The sequence below is a fragment of the Rhinatrema bivittatum genome, chromosome 1 (assembly GCF_901001135.1).
Source record: "Rhinatrema bivittatum chromosome 1, aRhiBiv1.1, whole genome shotgun sequence".
Lineage (NCBI taxonomy): Eukaryota > Metazoa > Chordata > Amphibia > Gymnophiona > Rhinatrematidae > Rhinatrema > Rhinatrema bivittatum.
In genome coordinates this window covers 228,596,867-228,609,060 of record NC_042615.1, presented here as the reverse complement: position 1 = coordinate 228,609,060, position 12,194 = coordinate 228,596,867, and the positions used below count along the sequence as shown (strand labels likewise).

The window sequence follows — 12,194 nt, the reverse complement described above, 5'->3', positions numbered from 1 at the left end:
GAGATTGGTTGAGTTGGTTGATTTCAGCTTATGAGGGTAGGTCTAGAACAGCGTGCGTAGGGCTGAGGTCTGCATGTTGAAAGTGTACACCAACTTCAGCCCGAATTGTCGAAGCGGAGTTATGCGCATAGAGTTGGTTTTTGAAAGTTAGCGGGTGGGCGTGGAATCCTGCGGTACAGGTGCACAGTGACTCCCTGGGAGTGGCTGGAAATGGTGCGTGTGTACATTCGTGCTCATACTTTTGCACACGCAGAATATGCGCATAAACGGATCCTGTGCCACAACTCCTCTGCCTCAGAACACCTCTTTCAAGTACACGTGAAATCCTTTCAGCACATGCTCTAGGCGCACAGACCCCGAGGCAGTTTTCAGGAAGCCCATTCACACGCAGAAAACTGTGTTTTACCCACGGAAATGCTTTTGTCTGTGGGCTTGCGCCTAGTCAGGCACTGCTTGCACTTCTTAGAATATCCCTACCGTTTTGGTTTGGTTTACTGTATATGGCTGTTTTCTCACTAATTTAAAATCAAGCATATGTTCCTTTTTATCATTTTGTATATTTTGGGGTTTTGTTCTTTTTTCAGCCTGACCCTGGGAAAACCACTCGGAGAAGGCTGTTTCGGTCAAGTGGTGATGGCAGAAGCCATCGGCATTGACAAGGACAAGCCAAACAAGGCCATCACGGTAGCTGTCAAGATGCTGAAAGGTACATCACGTTGAAGGACAAGGAGAGAATGTGTTAATGTAGCAAAGTGGGCTTTGGGGGTTGTGGGCTGAAAGGGAGGCAGTAAAGCTTCTAAGGTGACCTTTTTATCAAGTAGTTTCTCTAGTTTTTTAATTGATTAGGTCATTCTGAAATTAGTAGTATTTAGGTTGTTTATCCTTTCTTTATAAGCCAGAAAGGATGTATTGGTATTTTGTATCTCCTCAAATATCAGATTGTTGTCTTGAAGCCTCATTTCAAATGACATATCATTAGTACAATTGTAATGTAAATCAGGATAATGAAGGCAATTAATACGATGATCTTAAGCCCATCTAAAGCAAGCATTCTTTCCAAATTCATGAATCTACACTTCTGTCTCATTTAAATTTGAGCTGCCAGGCACCCGATCACTCCCTAAGCTTTTTTAAATCCATTCTACTCTGCTGGCAGTTTCATTCGAGAAGGCGTTGTATAGAACTAGCCCCAGGATTTCTGCAGGTCCCCTCTCGTTTTTGTGAATTGAACTGTGTGTGCCACCCCTCTCTGAGGCCCACGTAATAAGATGAGCTTTAAAACTGGGCACTGAAATTCAGCACACAATTTATCACACCCACTAAAAAAAAAAAAAAAAATTGATTCCAGATGCAGCAAGATAATGATATGGTAATGCATATGGAGTTTTAAAAAAAAAAGTTCACTAACTGTAAATGTGCATAAAAAATTTCATAAAGGGGGTAATTTTCAAAATTTAAATATAACTACTGTAGCAATTTTCAAAAGCCATTTACTCACTTAAAGTGCACTTGCACAGGTAAATTCTATGGACAATTCAATGGCATATATTGTAGCAATTTTCAAAAGCCCACTTACATGGGTAAAGTACATTTATATGTGTAAAACTCATTTTAAGTGTGTAAATGCTTTTGAAAATCAGCCCCTTAGTGTGCATAAACCAGGTTTTCAGCACATAAATCCCAAGTACAGGCCCCAGCAGCAGAACTCCAGCTTCTGCCCATAGACAAACATAAGCACCAGAAACTTTACTCCACCCCACCCCTGACTGAGAGTTAAGTTTCCAGCGCCAGTCCATGCATTGGTAATGCCTTCATTACTGTTAGATTTACATCGGAGGGACTAACTTGTACACACATTGTGGTGGGCGGAATTCCTTCCTGCGTGAGTAGAAAGGTTTGCGAACAGCTGTGGGTAAACCAGTGCACTCTGTGAGGGCACCTTATTACATCAGCCCCTCTGTTGCCTTTGCTCTGCCAGCTTGTAACCCATTCTTCCTCTCCCCTCACCCCCCTGCTCAGGGTGATAATGAGCTTCCTGAGGGGGAACTGTTTCAGAGGCCTTGCTGAGAACATGCAGTGCTTTCCTTTGATCTAATTCTTTGGTTACCCAGTGCAGCAGTGGGGTTTGCCTCCCTGTGCCAGGGGGCTCTGGACATTTTGCCAGCAGCAGTTTTGCTCTGCCACTGTGGTTGGAATTAGCCATGTTTTTAGGACTCTTAATGGGGAAGGGTCCTGTCTTCAATGCTTCTCTTCTGCATTCTCTCCCTGCCACCTGCAGATGATGCCACCGAGAAGGATCTCTCTGACCTGGTGTCTGAAATGGAAATGATGAAGATGATTGGGAAGCACAAAAATATCATTAATCTCCTGGGCGCCTGCACGCAGGATGGTAGGTTCCAGAAAGTCCCATTCCTCTGACAGGTTTGTTAGATGTCAAATGCTAGCCTAGGTTCAGAACAAATGATTAAGGGGGGAGGGGTAGTTAAATGCATTTCTGCACATAAAACTCTGTTTTGTGCACAGAAATGGTAGTTTTATTGCTGGCCTGATGTGTGGCTAAACTTGCACGCATTTGTCATGTGTGGAGGGTAATTTTACCCAGACTGCCGGAGGTGTTGTGGAGCAGCGTTCTCTCACACAAGCTTTTCCAGTGGAACTGAACACAGGTACTTTCAGTGGGATCACCTTCAAAGCAAACGTATGTGCTGCGTTCCCTTTGAAAACTGGTGTGACAGAATGTGCATATTTGCAGAAGTCACCCATAGTGTTACAGATTTACCCTCTTAAAACTATCAAAAGGGGGGTTTCTCTATGAAAATATGTCACGTTTTGTTTTTCAAGTATTCATTTTAGCAGCGGAGTTGATCAAACTGTTTGTGCAAGATTTCACTTGTATTATCCCTCCCTTGCTCCTGAATGTGGGCAAATCTGAGAGAGCCTGAAGGAGTGAGACGCTTCAGTAACTTCCGCCAACATGGCTCGGGGCGGCAGGGGGTGGGGGGGAAACAGTCGTGGCTTTACAGAGCCGTTGACCTCCAGGCCACCAGTTCATATCCCCCTCTGGTGTCCTGTGTGAGATGAGATGATGGCCTCGGTCTAGTTCCAGAGGCCACAGCAGAAGCGTTTGCATTGCGACTTCTGTCAGATTCTTACGGAGTGGTGAATTCTACCGGCACCCCGTCACTTGACTTCTGACAAGGACGCGATGAGAGAGAGAAAGAACCCGGCAGTCCGGCCATTGGACACGCTGAACAAACTTCCTCTTTTTCACTGTGCAATCTGCAAAACGCAAGCTGCTGGCCTTCAGGATTACTTACAACTGCGTGTGTTTGTTTTTGTGGGTGTGCTTTCGCCCCCTAAGGTCCGCTTTATGTGTTGGTGGAATATGCATCCAAGGGAAACCTGCGGGAGTACCTGCGAGCTCGGCGGCCTCCTGGCATGGACTACTCCTTTGATACCTGCAAACTTCCGGAGGAGCAGCTGACTTTCAAAGACCTGGTGTCCTGCGCCTACCAGGTGGCCCGGGGGATGGAGTACCTCGCGTCCCAGAAGGTGAGTGGGGGCTTCAGCACAGCGGGAGCGACAGCATTCGTCTTTATTTATTTATTGTTTGTTTTGTTTTATAACACAAGAAAACATTAACTGTTTTCGCCTGCCGTTGGAGCCGCTTTTTGTGCCGGATCCTCTTAACTCAAAATATTTTGATGTAAGAGCTTGGCGCTTTTTCAGGTAGAGGAGCGCAGAGAAGTAACCACAGGACGAGGGAGGTAGCTTAATGGAAGGAAAAAACGGGAGAGGGAAAAGGGAGCATAGGAAAAAAAAAACCGAAAGAAGGAAAGTAGGATGAGTAATTTCCTCGCAAAGCGGTAAGCAAGAGACTCTGTCCCCCATCGACAAAATAGGAGCTAAAGCTGCGGGGCCGTCCTGACATTGTGGGCTTCATGGCATGCGACTCTTCTAAACCAAATGAACATAGGCCTTGTGACTTCTCCAGGACACCATCCATCGGAGTGGTTGCTTTATCATGCTTTGTCAAAGGAAAAATGTTTATACCTTACGGTGCCAATTTAGAAAACTCTGCGTACCGGTGAAAGGGCAGCAGGTTTTTTTTTTTCCCCCATGGCTTTTGCACCAGTTTTAAAAGAAAAGGTCCACACACACACACATGCTTTCCCTTTGAAAATCTCTGGCCTGCAGGGATTCGCACCGGCTTTTTCTGCGGATGCTTTGTCCAACCAAAAGTACGTGGCTAGGTTTTTTTGATTTGTTTTTTTTAATGCACTGTGTCGCCTCCCTGACCTAGGCACGCCTCCTCGGGAATGCATGTAAAGGGTCACGCACTGTGGCACAACGCGTGTACTTCTACCTGCGTGCGGGCCGGGCAGGTTTAAAAAAAAACCTTTTGCACTGGGAAATGGCTTTTGAAAATTGCCATCCTAATGAAAGACGATTTAAAAAGTAAAAACCTCCCGATTTGGTACGTTTGTTTTCTTTAATTTGGATATGGGCTTTTAAAAAAATATATATATATATAAATATACTGTGGGATAAATATTCAGCCTCTGAGCGGCTACTTAACGGGCCAATACAGTAAAAATCGCGGGTGAGCGCCCGCTCTCCCGGCACGTGCACAGGACACTCTCCTATGAGCGCGATACAGTAAATTAATTTATTTATATTAGGGCCGGCGGTAAAAAGAGGTGCTAGGGACACTAGCACGTCCCTAGCACCTCTTTTTGGACAGGAGCGGCGGCTGTCAGCGGGTTTGACAGCCGACGCTCAATTTTGCCAGCGTCGGTTCTCAAACCCGCTGACAGCCACGGGTTCAGAAACCAGACGCCGGCAAAATTGAGCGTCCGGTTTTCAAGCCGCGAGCCCATTTAAAATTTTTTTTTTTTTTTTAACTTTCGGGACCTCCGACTTAATATCGTCATGATATTAAGTCGGAGGGTGCACAGAAAAGCAGTTTTTACTGCTTTTCTGTGCACTTTCCCGGCGCCAGCAGAAATTAACGCCTACCTCTGGGTAGGCGCTAATTTCTGAAAGCAAAATGTGCGGCTTGGCTGCACATTTTACTTACTGTATCACGCGAGAATAACTAATAGGGCCATCAACATGCATTTGGCATGTTGCGGGCGCTATTAGTCTCGGGAGGGTTGGACGCGCGTTTTCGAAGTGCTATTACCCCTTACTGAATAAGGGGTAAAGCTAGCACATCGAAAATGCACGTCCAATCGCGGGTTAACAGTGCGCTCCACCGGAGCGCACTGTACTGTATCGGCCTGTAAGTTAGCCGGATACCCATATCCAGCTAACTTAACCAGGATACTCAGCAGCGCAGCTGAATGTGCCCAGATAAATTAGACTTAACCGGATATGTGGTAACCGGTTAACTTCAGACCTGCCCTATGGCGCATCTAGAGTTAGCCGGCTAACTCCGCTCCTCCCCAGAATGCCTGCCTCCCGCCCCAGGAATGCTCCTGGCTAAACTCTAGGCAGATAATTCATTATCCGGCTAGAATGTAGCCGGATAAACCTTTTAAATATGTGGCTAAGCCATTGAGATGGATAACTTTCCTGTTATCTGTCTAAATGGCTTTTGAATATCTATCCCTGTACATATATATTTATATGTATCGTAATTTTTTTTTTTTAAACAGAATTCAGAGGTCAGCTGACTTCCAAACAGAAACCCCTAGAATTTATTTTTTTTAATTCACAGAACAAAACTACCCGAAGCCCTGTGTGTCCTGGCTGTAAGCTGTAATAAGTTGGCCAGTGAAGGATCTCCATAGGGTGACTGATATCTCATCCAGATAGTGTCAGTGAGAAAACAAAACATTTGGTAACAAAGGAACGCCCGTATTCAGGGATAATTGCAGCCTTCAGGCACCCAGCCATGAATCGATTTCCAACGCTTTAGCCAAGGTCAGAGCAGAGATTGGCAGCACTGAGACAATAGATCAGCATCCTTAGTCAGAGGGAAAGCCACGCTGAGGGATGATCTCATTGAAAGGTCACAAAGAGTGGATGAAGCCGGAGGTGCCAAGGATCCATTGCAGCTTGCCTGTCGGCATTGCAGAGGGGAGTTTGCCGGGATTTCTTGGTACCGTTTCGGGGCAGGAACAAAGGACCTGTGAAACTGCCGTAACGGGCCTCGGGTGCAGGGTGTTCCTTGTGGGACGGAGGGGGATGTGGAGGTGCTGGTGTTAGAAGACGCGGAGTACAGGTGAAAGCATTGCCCTGTACAATAAAGGGAACCACTTTGGGCAGGCAAACAAGGAAATAATATTTATTAAAATAACCCTCCAGTTGGGGAACTGAAAGTTTGGGGTTGTTTCTTTTTTTTTTAGTGGGCCTGGCTTGGCTCCCTTTTCTCTCGTCCATATTCTTGATAGTCCTGTGGCTTTCTGTCATAAATTGTCAGATGCATCCACACGATGTGACGTTTTATTTTTTTCTATGCACACACTTTCAAAAATTGTCTTACCTGCCTTTTTTTTTCCCCTTTCCTGAAACTCCCATGTACTCTGTTTTTTTTGGAAAGCATTGTTCCGACAGCATTGGTTTTCAGGCAAGGATAGAAAAGAATAGGTTCCCCCCCTTGCCCCCTGACTGGAAGCCACACCAGGCAAGCACCGTCCAAATCACCTGAGGATAGGCTGAGCTTCTAGGGCACGAGACTTTGTAAGTGACCTCTCTGCCTGCAGGCAGCGTCATGAAGCTGTCACGCCTCTTTCTCTCTTGCCCCCCCGCAGTGCATTCATCGAGACCTGGCAGCCAGGAATGTGCTGGTGACGGAGGATAACGTGATGAAAATAGCCGATTTCGGCCTGGCACGAGATGTACACAACATAGACTACTACAAGAAAACAACCAACGTGAGTACTAAAACTTTTTTTTTTTTTTCTTTAAATCCAAACATTGTAGCAGAACAAGAGAAGGTTCTTCAAGGCTCACAACATATGCATTTCCCTAGGGTTTGCTCTCACTGACGCGCGAAAGAAAATTGTTGCACGGGGCAAACCTGGCGTGCACAGATGTATTCGCAAACCCCTCCCCTCACAATTTATGCTGCTTTATTAGCTTGATGGGACTCATTTCTGCTGCTACTGGAAGTACGCTGGGACCTTTGTATATTTTTTACAATCTTCCAATCAGGATCGACTTGTACTGGACAAAAGTAGCATGAACAGCTGACTAGAAAATTGCTTTTGACACAACCACAAGCCATGATGGTTTCCTCCCCTTGGAGATCCTTGATTGTTGTAATGCCAGGTGCTTTATTACGGATAAGGGAAGAACGGCATGCTCTGGGTAGGGAATGCAGAAAGACCATCAGGTAGTGTCCACATTTTTATAACAAGTTACAAAAAGACAAAGCTGCCATCACAGTTTGGATGGCCCTCCCCAAAAAGGTCGTACAATTGGTTGACTGAAGTGTTCTGTCGCTCGGAGAGCTTCTTTAGTCCTGTGCAGTTTTATATGGCAATGTAACCTTTTTTTTTTTTTTAAACGTAATACAACACCTATATGAACTGATACATAAGCAGACATTGTGTGTCATATGTACCTGATATATCCACACGTTGGAAAGTCTGTTGGAACAGAAAATACCGTTCTTGGTGGACAAATGCTGATTAAACTGGAAAAGAAGTGTCCGCAGTGATTTCAGGCTGTGCTATACCATCCCGTGTTTTGGAAGTTGGCTTCCTTGCCCTCTGAAGGCCAGTGCCACTATTTTGGCAGGCAGGGAGGCGTGTAGGGGTCTGTTAAACTGGAACTGTTGAGGGGGAAGTTTTATGTTGCAGGTTTTTAATCTGTTTGCACGAGAGACCTCGCGTTGCCTTGCGCTGTGGGGGCCCTCCGGAGGCCATATGTGGCCACTAATGAAAATGTTGCGAACTGGATTAGAATAGAGGATTCAGATGGTGCCATTGAGGCTGAGTGAATATGCTGATGGGGACGTTCTCTTTTGTCTTCCTAATTACAGGGTCGACTGCCTGTGAAATGGATGGCTCCAGAAGCATTGTTTGACCGGGTTTACAATCATCTGAGCGATGTGTAAGCCTTATTCCTTTTTTCCAAATCCTCTCCCCTTACCCCTTCCCCACCTCCCACCCTTCTCCTGGAAACAGAAACAAAATGCCTCAGGGAATCACGGAACAAAGCATTTGGGGACACATCCTGTGGCCTAAAAGCCAAGAACGCAGTGACAAAAATGATGCACGTTTTGGAATGGGGGCTTTGAAAGGGCAGCTCAGATTGCGGAGAGAGAGTGGCAGCTGCCCAAGGAAAGCAGATTTTACTTGGAGACGTTTGCTGTATTCCCTTGTTCGTCCTAGCGCAGCGGGATGATTTAAGGCGTAGCAGGCCATTACTTGAGACGGAGCCTGGGCATCCTAGGTACAGACTCACTATAAAAATAAATAAATAAAATGGTTGCAGATCCCCATGCCAGCGTTTTTACAGACGGGGGGGGGGGGGGCTACAGATCTTCCATAACGCCCACTGCAGCACAGGCAGCCTTAAGAACATAAGAAAATGCCATACTGGGTCAGACCAAGGGTCCATCAAGCCCAGCATCCTGTTTCCAACAGTGGCCAATCCAGGCCATAAGAACCTGGCAAGTACCCAAAAACTAAGTCTATTCCATGTAACCATTGCTAATGGCAGTGGCTATTCTCTAAGTGAACTTAATAGCAGGTAATGGACTTCTCCTCCAAGAACTTATCCAATCCTTTTTTAAACACAGCTATACTAACTGCACGAACCACATTCTCTGGCAACAGATTCCAGAGTTTAATTGTGCGTTGAGTGAAAAAGAACTTTCTCCGATTAGTTTTAAATGTGCCCCATGCTAACTTCATGGAGAGCCCCCTAGTCTTTCTACTATCCGAAAGAGTAAATAACCGATTCACATCTACCCGTTCTAGACCTCTCATGATTTTAAACACCTCTATCATATCCCCCCTCAGTCGTCTCTTCTCCAAGCTGAAAAGTCCTAACCTCTTTAGACTTTCCTCATAAGGGAGTTGTTCCATTCCCCTTATCATTTTGGTAGCCCTTCTCTGTACCTTCTCAATCGCAATTATATTTTTTTTGAGATGCGGCGACCAGAATTGTACACAGTATTCAAGGTGCGGTCTCACCATGGAGCGATACAGAGGCATTATGACATTTTCCGTTTTATTCATCATTCCTTTTCTAATAATTCCCAACATTCTGTTTGCTTTTTTGACTGCCGCAGCACACTGAACCGACGATTTCAATGTGTTATCCACTATGACGCCTAGACTCTTTCTTGGGTTGTAGCACCTAATATGGAACCCAACATCGTGTAATTATAGCATGGGTTATTTTTCCCTATATGCATCACCTTGCACTTATCCACATTAAATTTCATCTGCCTTTTGGATGCCCAATTTTCCAGTCTCACAAGGTCTTCCTGCAATTTATCACAATCTGCTTGTGATTTAACTACTCTGAACAATTTTGTGTCATCTGCAAATTTGATTATCTCACTCGTCGTATTTCTTTCCAGATAATTTATAAATATATTGAACAGTAAGGGTCCCAATACAGATCCCTGAGGCACTCCACTGTCCACTCCCTTCCACTGAGAAAATTGCCCATTTAATCCTACTCTCTGTTTCCTGTCTTTTAGCCAGTTCGCAATCCACGAAAGGACATCGCCACCTATCCCATGACTTTTTACTTTTCCTAGAAGCCTCTCATGAGGAACTTTGTCAAACGCCTTCTGAAAATCCAAGTATACTATATCTACCGGTTCACCTTTATCCACATGTTTATTAACTCCTTCAAAAAAGTGAAGCAGATTTGTGAGGCAAGACTTGCCCTGGGTAAAGCCATGCTGACTTTGTTCCATTAAACCATGTCTTTCTATATGTTCTGTGATTTTGATGTTTAGAACACTTTCCACTATTTTTCCTGGCACTGAAGTCAGGCTAACCGGTCTGTAGTTTCCCGGATCGCCCCTGAAGCCCTTTTTAAATATTGGGGTTACATTTGCTATCCTCCAGTCTTCAGGTACAATGGATGATTTTAATGATAAGTTACAAATTTTTACTAATAGGTCTGAAATTTCATTTTTTAGTTCCTTCAGAACTCTGGGGTGTATACCATCCGGTCCAGGTGATTTACTACTCTTCAGTTTGTCAATCAGGCCTACCACATCTTCTAGGTTCACCGTGATTTGATTCAGTCCATCTGAATCATTACCCATGAAAACCTTCTCCATTACGGGTACCTCCCCAACATCCTCTTCAGTAAACACCAAAGCAAAGAAATCATTTAATCTTTCCGCGATGGCCTTATCTTCTCTAAGTGCCCCTTTAACCCCTCGATCATCTAACGGTCCAACTGACTCCCTCACAGGCTTTCTGCTTCGGATATATTTAAAAAAGTTTTTACTGTGAGTTTTTGCCTCTATAGCCAACTTCTTTTCAAATTCTCTCTTAGCCTGTCTTATCAATGTCTTACATTTAACTTGCCAATGTTTATGCTTTATCCTATTTTCTTCTGTTGGATCCTTCTTCCAATTTTTGAATGAAGATCTTTTGGCTAAAATAGCTTCTTTCACCTCCCCTTTTAACCATGCCGGTAATCGTTTTGCCTTCTTTCCACCTTTCTTAATGTGTGGAATACATCTGGACTGTGCTTCTAGAATGGTATTTTTTAACAATGACCATGCCTCTTGGACATTTTTTACTTTTGTAGCTGCTCCTTTCAGTTTTTTTCTAACAATTTTTCTCATTTTATCAAAGTTTCCCTTTTGAAAGTTTAGCACGAGAGCCTTGGATTTGCACACTGTTCCTTTTCCAGTCATTAAATCAAATTTGATCATATTATGATCACTATTGCCGAGTGGCCCCACCACCGTTACCTCTCTCACCAAGTCCTGTGCTCCACTGAGAATTAGATCTAAAATTGCTCCCTCTCTCGTCGGTTCCTGAACCAATTGCTCCATAAAGCTATCATTTATTCCATCCAGGAACGTTATCTCTCTAGCGTGACCCGATGATACATTTACCCAGTCTATATTGGGGTAATTGAAGTCACCCATTATTACTGCGCTACCAATTTGGTTAGCTTCCCTAATTTCTCTTAGCATTTCACTGTCCATCTCACCATCTTGACCAGGTGAACGGTAGTATACCCCTATCACTGTAGTCTTCCCTGATACACAAGGGATTTCTACCCATAAAGATTCAATTTTGTATTTAGTCTCATGCAGGATGTTTATCCTGTTGGACTCTATGCCATCCCGGACATAAAGCGCCACACCTCCTCCCGACTGCTCCTCTCTGTCATTGCGATATAATTTGTACCCCGGTATAGCACTGTCCCATTGGTTATCCTCTTTCCACCATGTCTCTGAGATGCCAATTAAGTCTATGTCATCATTTACTGCTATACATTCTAATTCTCCCATCTTACTTCTTAGACTTCTGGCATTAGCATACAAACATTTCAAAGTTTGTTTTTTGTTTGTATTTTTATTCTGCTTTTTAATTGATAGGGATAAGTTAGAATTTTTTAGCTCAGGTGAGTTTTTAGTTACAGGCACTTGGACTACTTTTCTAATTATTGGAACCTCACTGTCGGGATGCCCTAATTCTAATGCATCATTAGTATCCTTTAAAGATACATCTCTCCGAACCATGCGCTGCTGAGCGACTGTCGGCTTTCCCCTTTGTTCTAGTTTAAAAGCTGCTCTATCTCCTTTTTAAAGGTTAGCGCCAGCTTTGTAGGGTCTTACTTCATGTTCTCCTCGTTTATTTCATCACTTGAGGAAGGGGCCTTCATTGTCCTGAAAACTTTGATCAGAAACAGCTCATTAGGTCTGAGAAAAATACTGACTCCATCCATCTACTTTGTTGGTCCTCTTTTTCGACTAATTTCATTTTTTTTTCCTATAAACTTTAAAGAAAGAGGGGAGAAAAAAAAACATGTTGTAAATACGGCTGCCTTGGTAGGGGTAATTTTCAGAGGTCTGCGGAGAGCTAAAGTTTTGTGCGTGCAAAGTATGCGCAGACTTTACCCCGTCGGTCCACTTTTGAAAATGAGCCTGTACACGCAGGAACCAGCGTGATGTACACATGCACGTTTGACACCTGCCAATGAGCAGATGTAATGTGTACGAGTAGATGTACGCAGCCCCAGCCTCACCT

At 44.3% G+C, this 12,194-nt stretch overlaps 1 protein-coding gene across 7 annotated transcripts in view; it reads left to right on the top strand.

Moving 5' to 3' along the window:
* FGFR3 (fibroblast growth factor receptor 3) overlaps nucleotides 1-12,194 on the top strand; it is a 139,784-nt gene that overhangs the window by 110,960 nt on the left and 16,630 nt on the right. For all 7 annotated transcript variants that reach the window (XM_029592590.1, XM_029592610.1, XM_029592608.1 and 4 more), the window contains 5 exons: nucleotides 585-706; nucleotides 2,279-2,389; nucleotides 3,362-3,552; nucleotides 6,759-6,881; nucleotides 7,994-8,064. In XM_029592590.1, coding sequence (XP_029448450.1) covers nucleotides 585-706; nucleotides 2,279-2,389; nucleotides 3,362-3,552; nucleotides 6,759-6,881; nucleotides 7,994-8,064 — 618 coding nt within the window. The remainder of the gene's footprint in view (nucleotides 1-584; nucleotides 707-2,278; nucleotides 2,390-3,361; nucleotides 3,553-6,758; nucleotides 6,882-7,993; nucleotides 8,065-12,194) is intronic.